Source organism: Anopheles darlingi, chromosome X (assembly GCF_943734745.1).
Source record: "Anopheles darlingi chromosome X, idAnoDarlMG_H_01, whole genome shotgun sequence".
Lineage (NCBI taxonomy): Eukaryota > Metazoa > Arthropoda > Insecta > Diptera > Culicidae > Anopheles > Anopheles darlingi.
The window spans coordinates 918,975-940,989 of record NC_064873.1 but is presented as its reverse complement, the minus strand read 5'-3'; the positions used below and the strand labels follow the sequence as shown (position 1 = coordinate 940,989).

The 22,015-nt window shown below is 52.3% G+C and overlaps 1 protein-coding gene across 2 annotated transcripts in view; it reads left to right on the top strand.

Annotated features, from left to right (window-relative positions):
* Positions 1 to 22,015, top strand: part of LOC125949137 (uncharacterized) — a 55,477-nt gene that overhangs the window by 10,834 nt on the left and 22,628 nt on the right. Inside the window, exon 3 of one of the 2 annotated variants that reach the window (XM_049675899.1) lies at positions 2,776 to 3,327. In XM_049675899.1, the coding sequence (XP_049531856.1) occupies positions 2,932 to 3,327 (396 nt within the window). In that variant the 5' untranslated portion in view covers positions 2,776 to 2,931. Of the gene's footprint in view, positions 1 to 2,775; positions 3,328 to 20,892; positions 21,128 to 22,015 lie in introns of those variants that run through there. The other variant, XM_049675907.1, reaches the window with a different exon arrangement.

The window sequence follows — 22,015 nt, the reverse complement described above, 5'->3', positions numbered from 1 at the left end:
CTCTACACCTCCTCCTCTTCCTCATCCTCCTGCTGCTGCCGCCTCTTCGATGGCCGCCCTTCCGCCTCCCACCCCCGGTGCACCACCGTCGACGACGGGGAGCGATCTCGCGATCTCACCATCGGACGTCGTGACCGGACTGTCGCACCACCTCGCCCTGCTTTCCTCCTCAGGACAGCAGCAACTCCATCATCCAAATCTGCAACATCAACAACAACAGACCACTGAAGGATCACCCTGTGCGTCGCCATTAGCATCGTCACAACAGCTACTACTGCAGCAGCAGCAGCAGCAGCAGCAGCAGCACGCACACCATGAACTGTTGCTGCAATCCAACAATCATCATCAACCACACCATCAACAGCAGCAGCAGCAGCAGCATCTTCCTGCAGCATTGTTGCTACAGCATCACAACAACAACGGAGCCGCCGCCGCAGGTCCACAGGATGCCGCTTCCTCGCTGTTTCGCCGTCTCGAATCGCTAGCCTGCTCCAAACCGGGCTCCCCTTCATCACTACCACTAGCAGCAGCACCGTTGTCCTCGTCGTCCTCGCCACCAGCAACTGTTGCTGCTGCTGTTGCTGCTGCTTCCGTTTCCTCTTCGACCGATCAACCAAACTGAGCGCCACTCGCCAGAACACCCCCTTCCTCGCTCCCATTCCTCTGATGGAGCTGATGGAGAATGTCACCACACACACGCGTGTGTGTGTGTGTGGTGGTCAAAAGAGTACAGGAACACAATAAGATTGATTGCAGCAGTTTTCGAATTAAATAAGATTAGGAGGGGCTGGTGTCGTTGAAATGAATAGAACGAGAAAGAGAGAGAGAGAGAGAGAGAGAGAGAGAGAGAGAGTCATCACGAAACGAAATAGAAGTGAAACCATTGAAAACGAATCCTAGAAGCGTAAGCGTGTGTAGTAGTACAGATATGTTTTGCATCCAAAACAGCAGTTGCAACAGGCTGCAGGTCGTTGCAGGACGAAAGGTGCAATAAAAACGATAAAACCAGAACCGATGACTAACCTAACCGATGAGTACTAACGGTGTAGGGCGGTAGGCGTGTGAGATTCGGTCGAGCGAGCGAGCGAGCATTCTGAACGCATTGTGATAATACTGTAATACGTGTTAATTAACGAATTGCAAATGGCAAAGACATTATTCAAACAAAACACACACACATACACATACGCACACACACACAAGAAAGAAATGAAAAGAAACACACACGCACACGTACAGACAACCCAGCAAGGAAATATATATACATAATAGATATAGATATATAGGGCATTACATATACAAAATTTACCTTACAACTATGGTAGTTATTTATGTATATGGTATTCGTGTGAATGTGATGCAAAACAGGAAACGAAACGAAGAGCGGGCGCTCCAGCCGCCACCGGTCATGGTCTAGAAGTCGTCGCAGCACTCGAATCGAGTGTAGTTGTGTATTGTGTAAATTTTTCGCAAAACCAAAAACCAAAAACCAAAAACCCAAAAACCCAACCAATCTCGGCTCAAAGCCGGCGCTCACCATTTTAGCCAGAGTTAGCAGTAGTAGGGCGGTGCGTCTCTTCGTACTCGTAGTAATAGTAAAAGTGTAGTAGTGGTGGTATTAGTCTCCGATAGCATTGGTACACTCCTCACCCTTCTTCCTTGGGATGCGATCTCAGCAGTCGTGTGGCCCCACAATTGGCCACAGGGGTTATCGTTTTATCATCGAAAAAAGAGGGAGGTAGCGGCGGTTTTCAGCCGGCCACTCTCCTCCCTGCCCTCTGCTTTATCCTTCCTGAAATCGAACGAACGAACGAACGAAGCAAGCAACCAAATGGCGACTAACGATCGATCGAAGGGTTTTTTGTTGTTGTTGTTGTTGTTGTGGTGGTGGTGACGTCACCATTGGGCAGGCTCACGGCACGGCACGGCACGGCACATGGGCACGTTTCGTGGGGTTTTAATGAGGAGGAACTTACACAGCGAAGGAGTCTTTAAACACCTTAACCGGGCCACATATCGGTCGTATCTAGGCCGTTAGAGTGTCGTAGTGTGTGTGTGTGAGAGAGAGAGCTGCCGATATTTCGCGAGGTATCCTCGAATGGCCCGGGGGGATTCCATTCCATAAATACGAGAAATACGGGAGGGATGATCACTTTAACGATTTTGTCTTTGTCATTCTTGGTTCTTGGGCGCCAGAAGCGCCAGAGAACACACACGAAGAGAGATAGCGAGAAAGAAAGAGAGAGCGAGAGAGAATAACATAACAACTTGAACCAGCGAAAACAAAACAAAAAAAAAACCAAAAAAAAAACAAAAGAAAAACCAAACCTGTTAATCGGTTTTCTGTTTTTTGTTTTTTTCGGAAAGAATAACATACAACGCCCGCGTAGCATCCAGGTCTACTAACACCGGTCTAACAAGAGGCGACTAATGCACGACGGCGTTGCGATTTTGATTACGAAACATTCATTTCCGCGTCCGCGTCCGCGTCGTTATCCATCCACCCCAAAAATTGATTCTCCTTTCTCGCGGTCCTTTTGTGGGTGTATGTGTGTTTTTGCCGTTTTGTTTCGTGACATCGCCACGGTAGTCTCGTTTATGTTGCTTCCGTTTTCGTTTCTTGTTTCTCATATATACCATATTTATCTTTTTTTTTCTGATCGCTTTTTTGCGTGTTATTGGATTTTACTTATTGTTTTTTTTTTCTTTCTTTTTTTCTTCTTCTTTTTGTTCTGTTCTGTTTCGCAACAACCCATCGAATGTGCGAATTTCCAGGGCCGCGGTTTGACCGGAAAGTGAGCAGTAGTGCACACGACGAATGCTAGCGTAAGGATCGTGTACGCAACGTGTGCGTGCGCGTGCGTGTGTGTGTGCGTGCGTGCGTGAAGGACAGTGAGTGTGAGAGAAGGCGGATCACACAGGGCGGTAAGGATGGCGTCATCGACGACTGCGACGGCGGCGACGACGACGACGCCATCATCAGCAGTGGCAGCATTTAACGTCGGGAACAACGGCACCACCGGGAAGCTGAATCTGGTGGCCGTGGCTGGGTTAGGCTTGACGCCAGCCCATCCAACCGGACTAGCCGGTGGCAGCAGTCCTTACAGCAGTACTAGCAACAGCAGCAACATCAGCACCAATGTTGTCACTCGATCAGTGGCGCCAGCACTGGCGCAGCAGCAAACATCGATCGCTTCTCATAATCATCATCATCACCAGCAGCAGCAGCAGCAGCAGCAGCGCCCGGTTTCGTTCGTCGGTTCGCAGGCGAAAGGATTGCTGAATGGTCCGGGGCAGAACAACTGCTTCCTCAACTGTGCCGTACAGGTAGGTGTTTGTCACCCTCTCTTTTTTGGGTTTTTTTTTACTTCCAACCATCATTTGTAGCGTGTCTTCCAGCAGCAAACGTTCGAACGAATAAGAGGGCGAAGGGAAAAGGGGAAGGGTAAGGGCGGTGTGTGTGTGTGTGTGTGTGTGTGTGGCGCGCGTTCTGCTTGGAGCAACGCACCTGCTGGTGCTGACTTCCCATCGGAAGCGTCGAAATCCTTAGTCGGCTTCTCGCTGACTGGTAGAAAGGGAAGGGGGAGGGTGTACGGGGATGAGGTGTATGTGTGTCTGCGTGTGTGTGTGTGGTGACTCGGTGAAGAAGGTAAGGGCAAGGCACTAGCCGTCTCCGTTCCGTTTCGGTGAGCTCGAGAGAACCCCCCTCACCACTTTTTTATTCACCCCCCCCTCCTCTTTCCTTCCCCCTCCCCTACCCTGGGCATCCATCTTCCGCGTCTCGCAGCCGCCCACCGAACCGTGACGGATTTCCCACGATCGCGTAATTAAATAATAATACAACGTCTCTCCTCCCCCCCCCCCCCCTTCCTTCACCCCCTGACTCACACCCCTTCTCTCTCCAGGTCTTGGTTGACGAACGAGAGGTGAAGAAGTTCCATGTCCATGGCGTGGCGTGGTGGCGACTTGGGCGCCCTACCAGAAGCCAATGTACCCCCCCCCCCCTCCACTCTACCCACCTTCTCCTCTTCCGCCTCGAAGAGGGCTGCCACTTGCCTGCATCCGGTCATACTGACATTGATGCATTTGCATTCGTTTCGCGATCTGGCCACGTTTGCGTCATCGCCTCTCTCTCTCATCGGAAAATACCACCCACCCCTGCCCCTCCTCCCCGGGGTCGGGCCTTCCGGTTTCCCTAACCGCATTGGTTCGTCGGTCTCGCTGGCTGGCGGGCTGGCGGGTGACTGCCTTGGGAGGCTAGAGGAGGATCAGATCAGCTCATCCTTATCCGTTATCCTGCCGGGCCGGGGTGTGTGTGTGTGTGTGTGTGTTGCCATCTAACAAATCGAATCTAACTACGGAACCGCCGAAACCAAGTTTAGCTTAACCGACTCCCAATCATTGCCAGGGAGCCAGGGAGGTGAAAGTGAAGAAAGGAGGAGATGGGGATGAGGGGAGGATGTACGTGGTGTTGATGCGTGGCGTGGCGTGGCGTGCGAGTGTAATTGTTCTTGCATCAACATATGCTCACCTACACGCGTCTTTATTGCTCAACACGAACTCAAACGCCTGGGAAGGAAGGAGGAGAAGGGTTAAAGGTCCTTCGCCTTAGCCGCCTCTTGGCCGCTGGCCTGGCCCGAAATGTGCTCCCCTGCGGTCACCAAACCCCACGACAGCGTCGCCTCGTTCGTGTTCGTGTGTTGGTCTGTTTGCCTGTAATGGTGATGCGTGCCTTGAATAATGGATAATCCGATTCTTTACCCCCATTTCCCGCATTCCCCGCGTACACTTTGTTGTTGGCAGGTTCGTCGCTAGAACAACCACCGAAGTCTCTCTCTCTCTCTCTCTCTCTCTCTGTCTCTCGTTCGCTTGGTTCGCTTTATTCTCGCGATTGCCTCTGAGTACCTTTGGTGGAGCATAAACATGTTCAGGGCACAACACGGCAGGGCATGTTTTACGGGCATGCAACCAGCCACCAGCAACCCCCGCCCCTGCACATCATCGCCCAACCCATTTCTACTTGCTACAAAGTGTACAGCATAAGGGGTTTGGGGTTGGGGACGTGTGTGCGCCCGCCCGTGTGTGTGTGTGTGTGCCCGGAACACACATCACACTGTCATTACACTGCATCCTTCGCCACCACCCTCCTTCTCCTCCTCCTCCTCCTCCTCCTCCTCCTCCTCCTCTGCTTCTTCTGCATCCATCCTTCATGTGGCGTTCATCGTTTTGTGTGATTGTGTGTCGTGTGGTGGTATGTAGCAGCAGCCTCGGCAGCCGGCGCACGTGCGCCGCATATGTCTCTCTCTCTCTCTCTCTCTCTCTCTCTCTCTCTCTTCCTGCAGCACCGGCACCGGCGCCTGCACCTGGTGGCACACAACACAACAGCAGCAGCAGCTGCCGGTGCCAATGCACCATCACCGTACCGCAGTTTTTGTGGCGAATTTTTGGCGACGCTACGCAACGCGAGCGACGAATCGACGCCTCAAAACGGAAGGCCCGTCAATTTGTGGGGCTCCAGAGGGCCCCCAGGTGCCCAAGACAGGCCCGGCAGCCAGGCAGCCAGCCAGGCAGGCAGGTGCCTCGCACACACACACACACACATGAGTTGAGCACGCGCGATTCACGTGATCGAATCGCGCTGTAATCAACGACTCGACGATGATGATGATGATGATGATGCGCAGCTGTTGGCTCGGCTCGAACGAATGATGATATCAATGAGGGGGGGAGGGGGTTCCCAATAAAGGGATGAAGCGCTGGTACCACTGTTGTCGATCCCAACGGACAACGTTTGTCCTAATGCCGATTCCGAGGCCGAGGATTTTTGGCCGACCGATTCAATCGGTTCGTTGGTTCGTCCTCGCCCCAAGGTGCAGCAGGTGCAGCAGGTGCAGCCAGCCAGCGATGCTCCCATCGCGAATGCAACGCGTCGTCGAGTTGCACCGTGCAAAATGGTGGCTTTTTTTGTTCTTCACTTCTAAGGGGTCTGCACGGAGGAGGGGGGGGAGGGGGAACTGATATGTGGCTTTGTGCGCAGTATGTGGGTCTGTGTGTGTGTATGTCACGATGCAGCAGCATAAATTGGAGTTTTTCCAACAGGATTAGCTCTAGTCTAGGAGGAGGAGGATCATTAGCAATGCGGGAAGCAACATTATTCCATGCCGTGTGTGTGTGTGTGTGTGTGTGTGTGTGTGTGTGTGAGCGCAAGTGTTTGTATGGCTTGATCTGACATGCCCCCCTCCCGCCTGTGTTCGATGATCTTAGAGCCGGTCGTTGTCATCGTCATCGTCGTCGACGAAGCGAAGAAAGTGAGGCGGCCCCGCTACCACCACCACCACCATCTACCCTAGGCGCATACATTAGCTTCGGTTGACGGACTTTTTCCCACTCGAGTCACCGATGCGTTGACGTCCCTCCGTGGCGACTCCATCCAGCGGCGCTTCGGATTCGTATGCGATGCTTTTCTTCTTTTCCACCCCCCAGGGGGTGGGTGGTTTTCAATATCAAATGATGCTCCTGCTCCGGCTCCCGGACGCCCGGAAGGACGGAAGAGGAAGAGAGGAGGAGGAGGAACTCTACCTCCCTCCCTCCCTCCCTTCCCGGGAGCAGCTTCAACCTTAGTTTGTGTTGCTGTCTTCCTTTTTGGGCGATTTGCGATCCTGACGCGCCGCCAACAGCCGTCAGCCTCTCTGTCTGTGTGTGTGTGTGTGTGTGTAGAGGAGGAGAAGAGGAAGAAGGGCGTCTCATGGCGTGTAATCTGCTGAGGCGGCAGCGTTGGTTTCGATCGGTGGCCCACGGAATGATTAAAACCGAATCCGATTAGTGAACACACGATTCGGTTGCCTCGCTCGTTGCGTCGAGATAGGGGCAGGGGAGAGGGGGGGGGAGAGAGGGGGGGGGAGAGGGGGTTTTGTGGTAGTTCTTGGACTGGCCGACTAATGGGCAACCGACTCGCCTGCTAATAGCTGCTGCTGCTGCTTTTTTTTTTCTCTTCCGCGCAGCCATAAATACACAAGTCGGCCGCTGTTTCACCCATAACCCCACAGCCCAGCCCAGCCACCCACCCACACTTACATACACACTGACACAACACAGAGAGAGAGAGGGAGAGAGGCGGCGACATAACCGCCGCCGGACAGATAAATCGTCTGAACGATCGTAGCGTGTGGTGGGTAGATGGGGGGTTGGGGAAGAGATGGTTGTCTTAAAAAGAGGAGAAGCAAGCGATCGTCGCCCACACATCTCCCACACACACACACACACACACACACCACACACACACACACACACAAGAAGCTTGACCTCGGCGCGGGATGGAGATGTTCGTTCGTTCTAAAAAATTGAAATAAAAAAAAACGATTTAGGAAGTTTGGTAAGGGGAGGGGAAGGGAGCGGTTTGGCGCTTCCGCTGTCGCAAGTTGTCGCATGGATCCGGCACGACACGGCACGCACGCATCGCACGGATACTGCACGCCCGGGCTTGTTTTGGGTTCGTCGCTGTGGCAGCTGCGCCCAAGTCTTTCGTTCGTTCGCACGCAGTTCACTCGTCGGAGGCAATTAACGGGTTAAGGGCGATTAAGAAGAAGAAGAAAAAGAAGAAGAAGAAAAAGAAGGAGGAAAAAATCAATCCAGCACCACTCGCCGCGCGATCCTCGCAATTTGTTTAATGAGTTAATGATGCTTCTACTGCAGTACTATGACACACAACAAAGAAAACACACACATAGTCTGTTTGGGGGAGGGGGGCATGCGCGGTGCGCGTTCGGATATAATTGCTGGATGACGACATCCGGGATAGCGCTGGATGGATATCCTGTTTCCGTTTTCGCACGGCTGCCAAACAAATCCTTCCTTAGTAGAAACAAGAGGAGAGAGAGAGAGAGAGGTGGAGAGAGGTGGAGAGACGTGGTCGCTGCGGAAATCGATTTTTAATCTCAGGGACATACATCGAGGCAGAAAAGAAAACCGGGAAGGTGTGCGTGAGAAGTGATTCTAAAGGAGATGCCGACGCCCAATGGGTTGCTTCCGCCAAAGGAAAAGGTCACAGAGAGAAAGAGAGAGAGAGAGCCCGGAATGAAGAGCATAAAATAGTGAATCACGGATGCAATGTAGCAAACGCTATTCGTGCACACAGATGAAGCAAGAAGGGTCCAAGAAAGGGTTCTCGGCTCATTAAGAAGGGAGACAGAATGGGAGAGAGAGAGGAAAGAAACGGTTAATTGACGCCCGAATCCCGAGTTCTGACTGACAAACACATAAAAGTAGAGAGAGAGAGAGATCAAGAAGATCAAGAATTGCTGCGTTTCTGGTTTTTTTTTCGTTTTTCGGAGCTGCGTGAGTCACGCCAGGGACCCCGAAATGGTGGAATGCTCTTCGAATGCTAGACATTGATTGCGACACATCTAGCGGATCTAGTGTGATGTGCGTTCGATTCCTCGGTGCCCGTGACGAAATGCATTGATGATGATGATGATGATGACGATCCTCCTAGCCACGAGCTCTCTCTCTCTGGCCCCGGCATCATAGGATGTGTCTATGCGAGCAGGAAGTGATTATGATGCTGCACCCCTCCAAGAAACCCGCTAGATCGTACTTGTCACGCCACGCCAGCAAACGATTTGAGAGAGAGAGAGAGAAAGAAAGGGAGAGAGACAGACGAAAGGGCAGTACTCCCTCCCCTGGACCTCTGGAGTCTGTTAATGAGCTTCTCCTCGCCTCGAGTCTCAGCACACACACACACACACACACACACACACACACTTACACAAGGCCACCTCATCTTTCATCTAGCAGGAAGCAATAGCGCTGGTGGAAGTCCCGTAGTGTCCGTACTGTGTGTGTGTGTGTGTGGCTGGACCGCAATTAGCATAATCTCGCTCGCTCGAAGGTACGGAACTTCCGACGGATGCTCCTAGAGGGGTGCTGGTAATCAGAATGGCTCGCAATCGATGTTCTGATACCAGATTTCATCTCATAAAAAAAGCGTTTCAAAACAGGGAGAAAAAAATGGGTGTCACCTCCCACCGGAAGTGGTGTGATCGCGTGCAGGGTGCAGGGTGCAGCAGCAGCAGCCGCCATGCCGTTAACGATCCCGATCCCGCGGGGCGAAGTGGTGTGTGTGTGTGTGTGTGTGTGTGTGTGTGTGCAATCGATTAGTCTGCGCTTGACGCTGGTTGACGTTTATTGCACCAATCGACAGTCAATCTTTATGGCGCCGTCGTCTCTGAGCCACGCTCCAATGTCGTGTCGTCGTGTATGTGCAACACCAGCAGCAGCAGCAGCAGCAGCAGCATGCACAGCACAAGCAGAGAATGCTTTTTCTTGTTCTGCTGCTGTTGATAAATAAAAGAAGCGATTCAATTTCTGAGCAAACAAAACCCCCCAAAAAAAACGGCTCATTTTTTACGATTCATGTGTTTGATTCGATTTTACTGCCCATCATAATGGCCTGCTAGATTGGTTTAAAGATATACAAATCTATCTTCTTGTGTTGTGACTATAAGTTCATCGCCAGCTCTGTTGATTTTTTGTTTTTTTTCCAACTTTTCAATTTGGAGCGCAATTATTCAAAACTCAATATCTTTCCAACTCCAACCAAGAAAATATACAAAAACAAAATAAATGCAAATCAATAACCTACCAGCTAGATAGTTTATATGGAGTTGTCCTCCTCCAGGAGTAATCCTTGTAGTTTGCGTGTTGAGTGTTGAACGCGCGAACGTTAGAAAGAAACAACACCAGCACATGTCTCCAGCGTTCCATCAATCACATAAATCATACTTTATGCCACGTCACGCTACGTGTGTGAGTGTTTCGCGAGTTTGTTGAGATCATCCTCAACAAGTAGCAGTAGCAGCAGCAGCAGCAGCAGCAGTTGTTGGTCTTTGTTCTAGTCGAGCCAAATGGCGCACAACTCCTCGTCTCCTGGTGCTTCTCCTACTGCTGCTAACGGGCTGTGTCTCCTTCTCTCCACCCCATTTCCTTCATCCACTGGTGAGGTGGGTTGTGGTTCCTACTTTGTTTTAATGTCGAGATTTTCTGCCTCGCCTGCACAAGTAAGCCACACATCAGGCTCCTGCCGTGGCTTGATTGATTCTCTCGGTTGCTAATGCTAATGCTTCGTGATCAACAGAACCCCCTTCTCTCCCTTGGGTGGGGCTAGTGGTCGCCGTTTTGTCGCCACCGTCGCCACCGTCGCCGCAACCAGGAAGCGAACGTGGCTACTCCGTCGGTCTAAATGCGGGCCTTAATGCGGCTAAATCATGATTCATATGAGCCCCGCTCATTGAGGGGAGGGAGGGAGGGAAGGGCGAGTCCGGCACTCTCCTCGTGGCTTATGGTCGCGACGCCGCGCCGCGCCGTTTCGCCATCGCCATCATTCCGGTATTTTACATTCTACTAATCGCGCGAGAGACGAGAGTCGATCCTTGGCGCCGCCGCCGCCTGGCGATGGCGTCGCGATCCCTGCTGCTGTCGGTCGGCGACGACGCGTTGTACAAAAATATTAAAAAAAGCCTTGAAGCTGCTCAGGCTGTGTGCTCCTTTATCCCTTTGGCTTGTTTGTGTGTGTGTGTGTGAGTGTGTCTTTCGTGGCGACGTGTGGCGCGTGCCGCGAGCTTTGCGCGGGTCGCGTGTACGCTGCGTCATCTAGAGATATTTCCTTCTTCTGCTTCATAGTTTGCTTCTTCTTCTTCTTCCTCTTCTCCTCCCTCTACTTCTTCTTATTCTTCTTCTTTTTCTGTGCTTTGTGCTCGCGCACGCGCGCGCCTCTATGCGTTGTGCTCCGGACAAACGGAGTGTGATGAGGTAGAAGGGAGTAAGCCGAGTTGCGAAGTAGACGATGGTGCGAAATACAAACCGCACAAAGCCTGCGTACCACTCACGCCGCGCTCATGTGTGTGTGCGTGTGTGTGTGTGTGTGTGTGTTTGAACCATTTACGCCACAAACGGGTCGCGGTCTCTTTGTTGCAAACCAGCCCGAGCACGAGGAGCAACGCGAGGCACAAACGCGAGGCCGGGCGAAGGCTAGAGGATGCCCTCAGCCTCCAACTCCAACCTTCTCCTTCTTCCCTTCAACAACACGATCCATTTCAGTGCGTCTCGGGTTGGCGAGAAGTTTGTCGTTGCTCGGGCCCTTGAAGTCTTTCGTGTTTCAAGTGCTTCCTCCACTCGACCGTGCTTCATTTGGTGGTTTCGGGATTTTTGTTTAACTTCATTTAGAGAGGGATAAAGAGAGAGAGAGAGAGAGACAAATGGTGCGAACTATACGTTCGTTGTGTTCGACACTCTGTTGCGCGAGACACTCATTGACATTATTCGATTGGAATTGGTTGCTGTACACCCGAAGCTGCGATCAGCAGCAGCAGCAGCAGCAAACATCTCAACCACCCCGTGGGGTGAAACCTAGCATTGAAGTCTTTTGTATTCACATTCCACTCCACAACTGCTCTTTCTCTATGAATGGTGGCGCTGATTGCGAGCCCAGGAAGACGTCGTCGCTTGCCATTTGTCGTCGACAAGACGTCGACTAGTATACTGTGCTGCGTCCGTTTGTGGTGGGGGTAAATGTATACCCCTCCTCGCGCGCTTTTTAACCATCTGCTTGCCATCGGGATAATCAATCAATCGATGAGGCTCGCACCGCACCGATCTTCGTGCGTTATTTTTAATTAAATCTTCGCCCTCTAACCAGCCAACGATACTCGGTGCCTTGTGCGCGTGTGTGTGTAAACGTAGAACTTGCTACACGGGGCTACCACTATTGCGGAATAAAAAATGCCCATCCAGCATCCAGCATCCAGTATTCTTTTTTTTCTCTCTCTCTGTCTCTCTTGAATCGGTCATTAAAAAGTCAATTTAATTTCGTCGAATGAGGGGGGGGGGGAGGGGGAGGGCGGTGGGGGTGTGGAAGAAGGAGAAGGGGATGAAGAGTGGTTGGAAGAGGGGGGGATTGAAGAGCATTGGAGAGAAATCTCGTAATTGCTACTCATTTACCGACGATCATGGCGGGCGCGCGCCTCTCATTTCGGAGCTGATTTATTGGAATTGGCGGGCGTGCGTTTGCCTCAATTTGCTGTCCACTGTGTTCCCCTCTCCGCCTCTCTTCTTGCATCTGCTTCCTACTTCCTTCTCAGTGGCTCTTGTCACTCCTCACTCGGTGGCTCGAGATGCTGTTCTGCTCGAGATCGGCGACGCCGGAACCACGAATTTGCTTTCTCTTGACCGCTTTTCGGCCATGCGTGTGTGTGTGTGCCGGCACACCATTCGCAGCACAATCGCACATCAATGCATACATCGCCGCCACGCCACGAGGGGGTCGCGTTTATCAATCGTCCTCCCAAGAGCAAGAGCTCGCGCGGTCGCGAGAGAGGGAAAGAGAGAGAGAGAGAGAGAGAGAGAGAGAGAGAGAGAGAGAGAGAGAGAGAGAGAGAGAGAGAAAATAGCAGTGCACACGACACAACGCACCTGATGCTGTTCTTCCGGCAGCCAGCAGTGCCCCTACAATTATTGCCAATCGCCTCGGAAAGGGGAGGAGGGGGGGGGGGGAAGGGATGGCAAGGGGACACACAGGAACAAGCCGCGCATGGGGAAGGGGGAGGGGAATGCTGGGGTAAGGCACGTGCGGTGCAGACGCACCTGGAGGACTCGCGCCATCTCAACGACGGAACCGGAACGTTGTCGTCGTCGTCGTCGTCGTCGTGTAATGCACCGTTACGCATCTTTCATCCCCTATCCCCTATCCCCATCCCCATCCCACTCTTCCTCTCTCTCTTTTTCTCTCTCTCCCTCATTCTCTCGGCTGGCTCGCAAGCTGTCAGTATCTTGTTTTTTTTTTCGTGTTGGCCTCTGACTGACCAGAACAGGAAACGGATCTATGTCTTGCCGCCCCCCGCCCCCTTTGCCTCCTCCCTAGGAGGGTCCCCTCCCCCTCCCCTTTGGCACAGCAAACCGGTATCGATCTGATGGCTGATCGATAGGCTGAGTGTTCTTTCTCTCTCTGCACATCACATGCACACTTCACTGCATCATTCCCTCGCGATTAATTATCATCGGTAATCAGCGAGCCCTTTCCGCTAGCCAGCCAGCCACCCAGCACCAACATCGATGCCCCTTTCCCTCCATTCACCACCACTGAGACGGGTACGGTGCCTGTCACCACCGTTGGTCGGATGACGGATTGACGAACGCGATCGTCTTCCTTGTGCAAAGGCGACTTGTGCGTAATTACTGGTCGGGGTCGCGTTTTATACGTCCGACAGGATGCAGGTTTCCGTTGTGCACGACGCCACACACACACGCACATTTTGTATAGAAGAAGAGTTCATCAAACACATTACCGTCTTTGCTTTATCGCGCAACAAACTGTGGTGCAAAAAAACGAAGAAGTATTGCGTTTTGCGTCGAAAATTTCTATCGAGTTCTATCGAGAATGGTGATCGCTGGTGATGCTGTTCTACTGCTGCTGCTGTTGTTGTTGTTAATGCGTGAGGTTAGTTTCCCATAAGGGAGGGCTTTGGTTATTTCGGTTTAAAAAAGACTTGAGGATTTTTGAGGATTTTTAGTGCAGCAACTAGTCAACTTAAATTTTTCAAAATAATCTCATATTAACTACAACTTTTCAAGAATATTTGGTTCTGTTTTTGGGGAAGATTTATTGAAAACTACGTTCATGGCATCCAAACTAGAAAGGCAAAATGTCTGCAAAAATGTACTTTTTGCGGTGCCCATCGTAGCCACGTACTGGGTCAGAAATATACAAATGAATACTCTTTTGTTAGATTATGAGTTTGCCCAGGTAGCCCCGTCGAGTTTTTGTTAAAATTCCCATTTTTCGATTTTTGGCAGATTTTTGAAGTTGAAAAAGTGATGCATTTTTCGATGTTGCCTCAAAAAACGACACTTTACATGATTAAAAAAATACTTTACATGATTAATAAAAATACCGAAGCCAACCCATAAACAGGTGTCCATACCAAAAACAGTCAATGTGACATGTGACGATAAAAACTTCAATTTGCTCGATACATTCCCATCGCATAAGCAAACAGCGGGTTTTACGGTATTTACAGCTGGTATTTTCCGCAAGGAAAACGTGTGTTTCTCACGCTCTCGCCACCCTCCCGGCGAGGGTTGATTTGCATTTCCAACCCTCCACATCCTGGCACATGGCATCTGTTAAAAGGATCCTCTGTTTGAAGGGATCGGGAATGCAGCAAAATTTCCTCGCGACGTACGGACGTGCCGTACGGTGCGGTACGTGCCCCCGGTACCCCGGGCGTGGTTTGTACCTGTTGTGCCAGGATTTCCCAAAAACCCACCCATTACTACGATCACTCCCACACGCTGATCGTTGGGTTTTTTGGTACCTGTTGCATCCGTTGCCGGCAGCAGCTACCTGAAGAAAGGGATGAAATGACCACTTTTTGCGGTGTATGCCGTCGCCAGTCTATTAATGCGCTGCCGAAAGAACGGTTCTCACCGTGTTTCATCGCACAAGTTTATCGCGACGATTCAAAAGACTTGCTGGGAAAGCAAGTGACGAACCGGTCCGTCATCTCCTCATCATCAACATTCAGCGCCAGCAGAACCACCATTGCAGCGGTGTGCTATACGCAGAATTAGTTTTCGGCGCCACCGCGTGCCATAAACACACAGACACGCACACACACACATACACTGCCAGCATCCCAACACTCCATTATCACCACATTTCGGGGCGCCATAAATTATGGATTTTAGCCTGAGGGGGAAAACAGGTTCCACCACACAGGATTAGTCCTCCCCGATCGGTTGTCGATCATAAAATCCATTTTGATGGTTTTTTTTTGTCTCTCTCTGGTGGAGAAGGTTGAACGCTGTCCGGTTCCTAGGACTGCTCTGGGTGTATGGTTTGTGGATCCTTTTAGGCACAAAACAAGCCAAACCAAACCAAATCACCACCACCGCCGCTGCCGCCACCACACAACACGTGCCATTCGTGCGGGGGCCACTCATCATCATCATCGTCATCATCGGCGTCGTCGCGCCATTTTTCGAGAATTCTACGCGCGATGCCCAATGAAGGTGATTTGGAAGAAGCCAGAACGCGCGTATGGGAGACGAAAAAGGGGACGAGCAGAGGGTGGGTGGGAGGTAGGCACATAAAACTGCTTCACTGCTTGACCATCATCGTCATCATCAGCAGCAGCATTCGGCGTCAGCGGCGGTTGTACCGGGCACGCCATGTAAAGCAAAGTTCTTTCTCTCTCTCTCTCTCTCTCTCTCTCTCTCTCTCTCTCCCTTTTTCTGTTTAGCTGTCTTTCTGTCTCCATCGATGTTTCTACAGGTTAAACCAGTTTTATTTTCTTTTCTGTTTTTCGTGTTACATCCCCTACCACTTCGTATCCCCAAGCCCTCCCCCTCCCTCGTCGCCTAGGACTTTGAGAACGAGCCCTCACGATCGCCAGTGTGTGCGTGTGTGCGTGTGTGCGTCTTCTCTCGTTTCGTTTCGGTCGTTTCGAGCAGAAGGAGAAGAAGGTGGAGGAAAAGGAGAATAAGAATATTAATACTCCACGCCACGCTACGCACACTACGCCCTCCTCTCCCTTCCTCGTCTCACCCGTCACCCTGCCCCTTAGAGCACAGCAGAGCGCACGCGCGCTGGAGTTTGGGCATGCTGCTGACCACCAAACCCCCAAGGGGGGAAGGGGTGGCTCCAAGGGATCCTCCTCCTCTGAGCTCTGGCACTCACACACACACACAGCCTCCTTCTCCTCCTCCTCCTCCTCCGATCAACAACACGCAGCAGCAACAATACGACGCCATCTGTGCCATCGTCCCTGTCGTCCCTTCTGGCAGCTGTTCGTCGTCGTCCGCAGCACCGGAGGCCGCAGGGCGAGTAACTCTATTAAATCCGACAAGCGCCCTCGACCGCAGCCCCTCCCCCTTCTACAGCCCTCGTTCTTGAGAGCGTTCTTGGCAAACTTGCCTGCCGTAGTTTGATCCATTTCGATTTTTGATGGCCCTCCGCATGTGTGTGTGTGTGTGTGTGTGTGTGTGTCTCTCTCTCTCTCTCTCTCCCCCTCCCGTGCCAGCGTAACCAGCGTGATCAGCGCGACAGGTGTTGTTGTATAGCCGCCGCCTTTGCCACATCCCCAGTTGCACCACTTACTTTTCTCGTGTTGTTTTCCCCGCGCTTTTTCCCGCCGTTTTTTCCCGCTCTCCCCCGCTCGCTCACCCTTTCCTCCACTCACGTCCCCGTGGGTGGTGTGACGAATTCGGTGGCCGCCTAATATCCGCTTTTCCGCATCGCGCTTCGCGTCGCGAATCGCAGGCAGTGGGGAGGGGTGGAATGGTGGCGCCAGAGCCAGAAGGTGAGGAGGTAGTTGGTAAAAAAACGTGTAACAAAACAAAACAAAAAAAAAACGCGCCCCAAAAACTCAGCACGTCCCCTCCCCTTATCGAACCGACAACAATACACTCCTGCCCCTTCTCTTCATCCCCCTCACCCCCCTCCGCTCACTCCTGTTGACACCTGGAGTAGCGCAAAACTGAAAATGGTGTCGTGCAGAGGATGAGGTTCCCTTCTTCTGGAGCGTGTGAAGCGTGCACCCATATCTTGGGGTGGCGGGGGAGTGGAGGGAAGGAGCAAGGTGTAAGGCGTTGCGCAGTACGCGACCCGGTTCCATCTGCGGGTCTGCGTTTTTGCATCCGCATCAGCAGCAGCAGCATCAGCGAGAAGACAGAGAGAGCGAAAGAGAGAAAGAGAGTAACGCACACACTGCACATTGCTTCCAGCATTTACAATTTGCATCCCCAGTTCATCCCCTCGTTAACTGAACCCCCCCCCCCCCCCCCTCCCAGCCACCCTTTTGGCAACCAACCCAACAGTCGCGCCCCAGCTTTACGGCCGCGCGTGCTGCTTCGCGATCTTCGCGCCGTTACTGCAGAACATAAACCAGACGCGTGCTAAGCGCGTGTGTGTGTGTCTGTGTGTTTGTGTTGTTGGGCCAGAAGTGGGCAGAGAGAGAGTAAACAAACAATGATCTTTGCGCGGTGCGAAAGCGCAGCGGCAGAAGCGGCAGCGGCAATGGTTACATCCATACGCAAATGTTACATAGATAGTTTATGAGAGAGGAAGAGAGAGAGAGAGACAGAGAGCGGCGTCACACTCTTCGTAACCGCCTCAGCTAGAGGGCCGGGCCGTAAAGCAGGGGGTTCGTCGCTTATTGCCGCGTTGCTGCTATCGTTGTCGGTTGTTTTTTTTGCTGCTTTTTTTTGAGAGCTAAGAGGCAGAGGGTAGGAGGGTTCTTAAATAGGGAAGGAGTTGAGAGGCCATGCACCATCACCGGAGAGCACACACAGTGTCCAAAAACAGTGTTGGACCGACCGATCGACCGCCGGGAGGCAAACCAACGTCTCGACAACGTCTCGTTTTTCTTGTTCTCTTCCTTCTTCTTTCACAAAACTGTTCTACGCGGCTACGCGTCGTGCCAAGTCGCGCGCGCGAGCCTCGGACTCGCTATTTTATCTCTCCATCTACCCCTTCTCGCGCTCTCTCTCTCATGTGCTCTCTGTTTCTTTTGCTGACCGCACGGGGGCCAGGGAAACTAGCCAGCTCAACGCCAGCCACCATCACACTATCCAATTTAAAAGGCTTTAAAAGGGTTTCCCTACGTGCGTGCTTAGCGGAGAAATAGAGATAGAGAGCGAGAAAGCAAGAAAGAGAGAGAGAGAGAGAGAGAGAGAGAGGCTGTTTCTATCTGTTTTTATTCCACGATTAGAACGTATCTATCTGCTGCTGCTACTGCTGTCTATGTGTGGTTGTTTGTGTGTGCGCGCGAGATCAGCTAACCCACCTAGCGGCCCACTCGCTCGCATCCCCCCTCTCCCCAACACCATACACCATTTATGCTGCCACGGCGTCGTCGTCGTCATCGTCGTCCACTTTGTCTTCTTCTTCGTTTGTTCGTTCGTTCGTTAGTTCGGCATTGCGGCAAACCAGCAGCACCAATTCTGCATGTGTGTGTGTGTTGATTGACCCCTTGGCTTGCGGTCACTCGCTGCCACCCCCGCGCCAACTCTCGGCTGCTGCTGCTGCTGCTGCTGTTGCTGTTGCTGTTGCTGTTGCTGTTGCTCGACCAGAGCACAGAGGGAAGTTTCCTACGCAGCAGCAGCAGCAGCAGCAACAACAACAGCAGAAGGCGGTCCCCCTTCCCCCGCATAAACTATGTAGCAATCGCCGACTGCTACTAAATCGAAAAAACGCCACAAAAACGCTGATCGGTCGCCGAACAATGCTTTCGATCGTAACGCCTGCTGTGGAGGCGACCAGGGACGGGGGGGAATCTCCTACTCCCTCCGAACTTTCACCCCCTGTGCTGTCGATCGCGAGACCGAAGAGAGAGAGGATTTTCCGAATTTTCCCCGGGGAGGGAAAACCCCGGAAACTGCCCGGAGTGCCCCCCGGCATGGCATTTGGGCATTTAAATCCGTGGTCTAAGCATTGAGTCTATGGGGGACGGGGTTTGGAAGCTTTAGCAGCTAGCCTTTAGGAGCTTTTGGATTTTATACCGCGATTTAAGACCCATCTTTCCTCCCTTTTTTCTCTTTTTTTCTCTCTCTCGCTCTCTCTCTCTCTGCCTTGTTTCCCCCTCACTTCACGTGTGCACGATGTGGATGATGCTGTGCGTGGCAAGCGAAAGAACAAGCGGGTTTTTTTGTTGTGCTGTTGTTGGCTTATGTTTTGATTTTTCTCCCTTCTCCCTATTTCTCTCTTTCGCTCCTCCTGGGCTCTCTCTCTCTCTGCCTGAAAACCATACACACGGCCATCTGTTTCTTGGGCAGTGCTTTTTTTTTGGGGGAGACTTGCCTTTGCCATCTCTGCATCTTGCGTTGCGTTGCGAGGTCCTTTGTCTTTTGCTCCTTGGCGGTCCTTCAACTCTTCTTCTACCGTTTGCAAAAGGGCTGCAGCAAAGGGGATGCTGCTGCAGGCTAAGTCTGAAAGCATCCGCGGCCACCGTACAACCGCGCGCAGATTGGAGCTTTAAAGCGAACCATAAAGCGAAGAGGAAGCAAAGGGCGAAGAAGAGGAAGAGAAGTAGAAGAAGAGAACCCCCCCCCCCCCCCGCGAAAGGGCACACGCTAGCTAGCGACGCCAAGCCAAGCAGCCCGCCCGAACTGGCTAACGAAACGAAAGACATCAACGGCCCACCAAGAGACGAACCGCGCGGTGCGGTGCGCGCGTTGGTCATTCTTTTTCGCCTTCACCTCTCGCTATTCAACCTCTCCATCTCTCTCTCTCTCACACCTGATGTGTGTGTGTGTTGGGGCCCGCTATGCTGTGGCACGGGCTTTTTGGGCTGCGTGCTTATACGCTCGGAGCGGAGGCCACATTACATCGTATGCTCGTAGCAGTCGTATGCTGCTGGTTCAGGTTTAGCTCAGGCTTCACTTTAAACCCCCCGCGCTTCCCACCCTCGCACATTTCTCTAAGTCCTACTTCTTCGCTTTAAGACAGTGGGCGAGCGAGCGAAAGAGCAAGAGAGAGAGAGCTAACGATCACGACGATGCTGCTGCTGCTGCTAGTTGGTATGCTGGCTATAGCTGGCTGTCCGATCGGGGCGCATTCGGCCAGGGGTTCGGACCGGCGTGCCCGATCGCACCGGCTTCAGTACCGAGGTGGCCGACAGCATCTTAAGACGTGCGCGCGTGCGTCCTTCGTTTTATCGGTCGTCTCTTTGAGAGCTTTGAGAGCTCGTTCGTACGATCGCACGCTCTCTCTCTCTTATTTCGTACGTGTTTTGTGTGTGTGCGTGTGCGCGTGTATGTATTGTGCTGTTATGTTGTGGCCGTGCCGTGTGGTGACCTCGTTGGGCGAACATAAAGCAGGGAGCAGAAGAAGCAAGAGATGAAGAAGGCAAAGATCATTTCATCTCATCGGAAACTTACCGCAGCAGCGCAAACTCGTGATCGAGAGAGCGAAAGCGAGTTAGGGAGCTTGTCGCTGGATAGCGCCTAACGGTAGGCAATCCAGCTGCTCGCCAGATCTGTTCTCTGGCAGGTGCCATCGCCATCGCGATTAGTGCAGCCCGTATATCTGTATATATGGTTGCTGCAGGTCCTCGATGCGAACGGTTCTACCTTTGTTACTGACTTGCGTGCGTGCGTGTGTGTGTGTGCGTGCACTGCACTTGAAGTGAAGAGTCAGCAAGCGTATCGTCGCCGTCGTCGCGCCAGAAACGTGCGTCAAAGAGACGGAAACGGGAAAAGGTGTGCGGTGCAGCGGTGCATGAACATAAAGTTTTGGAAGGCTAGGGGCGCGCGCGCTAGGGGATGAGGCAAAAGGGCAAGTGACTGTATCAAGCGACGCATCTACCTGCCTCGTACCTCGGTCGCTTCGGAACATCGCAGCAGAAGAACGAAAGGGACAAGGGCTGCAGCAAAAGAAGACCAAGAAAAAAGAAGGAGAAGAAGAAGAAGAAGGGAGGAAGGGAGTGTGCACGGAGTCATCCTTCCGGAACGAAACGAAATCGAAGCGCTGTCCGGGGGGTGGGCACCTGCGTGTCTCAAAAACAAAAAAACAAAAATACAAAAAGGGACCCACGGAGCATTCGGTCGCACGGACGTTCTGACTCATCTCGCGGACAAGAAGATGGTTCACCGCCGGTGTCGCGGGGGTCCTGGTGCCTGTGGAGCCGATGTGCAGCGGTTTTCCTGCAACACACAACCGAACCAGACGGGGCGGTGCCCGGTCTGATCTGATAGCAAAGCACTATCAGACGCGCTGCTCGTCAATCATCATCATCATCAACAACAAAACAATCAACCGAGAGAGAGAGCCAAACCCCTATTTCGCTGCCATTTTCGAGCACTTGGTTTGCGAGGGGTTTTTTTGGTCTTTTAAATGAATTTTATCGTGCAACAAACAACGTCAACAACAGTGAACATGTATGCTCACCACCCACTAGAGCGCAGTGTGCGAAACGCGGAGCTTACAGTGGACGGTAGCAGCAGCAGCAGCAGTGGTGGTAGTGGGGGTAACGGCACCAGCAACAGCAACAGCAGCAGCAGCACGATGATGATGCTGCTGCACGAACCGCCGCCAGCGGTTCACAATCCCATCGGAGCGTTCTTTCAAACGTGCAAGGTAAAATGGCAGGGGGTGAAGGGGGGGAGGGTTTATGGGAAGAGAGTGTGCTACAGGTGAAGATGGCAACTTGCTGATGGCTGCCGGCACCTGCAATCTCGACACACACACACAGACACACAATCGCTCCGCTCCACAATATGTACTCCTCTCCGTTTTGCTCTCAGCAGTCGACAGTAAGAGAAGAGGGCGACGGATGGGGGGAAGTACGGTGGGATATGGGACGACAAAAGCGTCGAGGAAGGAAGAAGGGAGGAAGGCAGGCACTGTATGACAACGCAGTGCTGCACGAGCACCGCGAGCTGTAGTCTAGAAACTGGAGCATATGCGCGTGGAGCAAAAACAACAAAAAAAAACCTCGAACCGGAAGTAGGACGAAGGGGAAAGAAGGTGTGTGTGCGTGTGTGTGTGGGGGGGCCATCTGTGCCCCTCTGCGCTGCGATGCGGCATATGGCATCGAATCTGCGCGAATCTCACGCAAAACAACAAAACGAAAAAAAAAAACAGATCTGCGCGCGCGCGTTCACAAAGGAGGGGTACACTTTCCGGGAGAGGGGGATGAGGGAGTTGAAAGGGTGAAAGGATTTGCAAGAGCACAGATGCGCACATGGGCGCTAGAGATGGAAGCACGCAGCGCTCGCTAACCGCTCTTCTGCTGCTGTTGCTACTGCGAGCGAGCAACAACAACAACAACAGCAGAGAGAGAGATAGAGAGAGAGAGAGAGAGTGTGTCCTGAGCGTGTGCGTGTGTGTAGATCATCGATGATTCACTACACTAGGGATTTATCAAACAGATCATGATACTAACCAATGCTTGTCTTTCTTTTTTTCTTTCTATTCCATGTCCTCTCTCGCTGTCTCGCTCTCGATGTCGTCGTGCCCAATCAA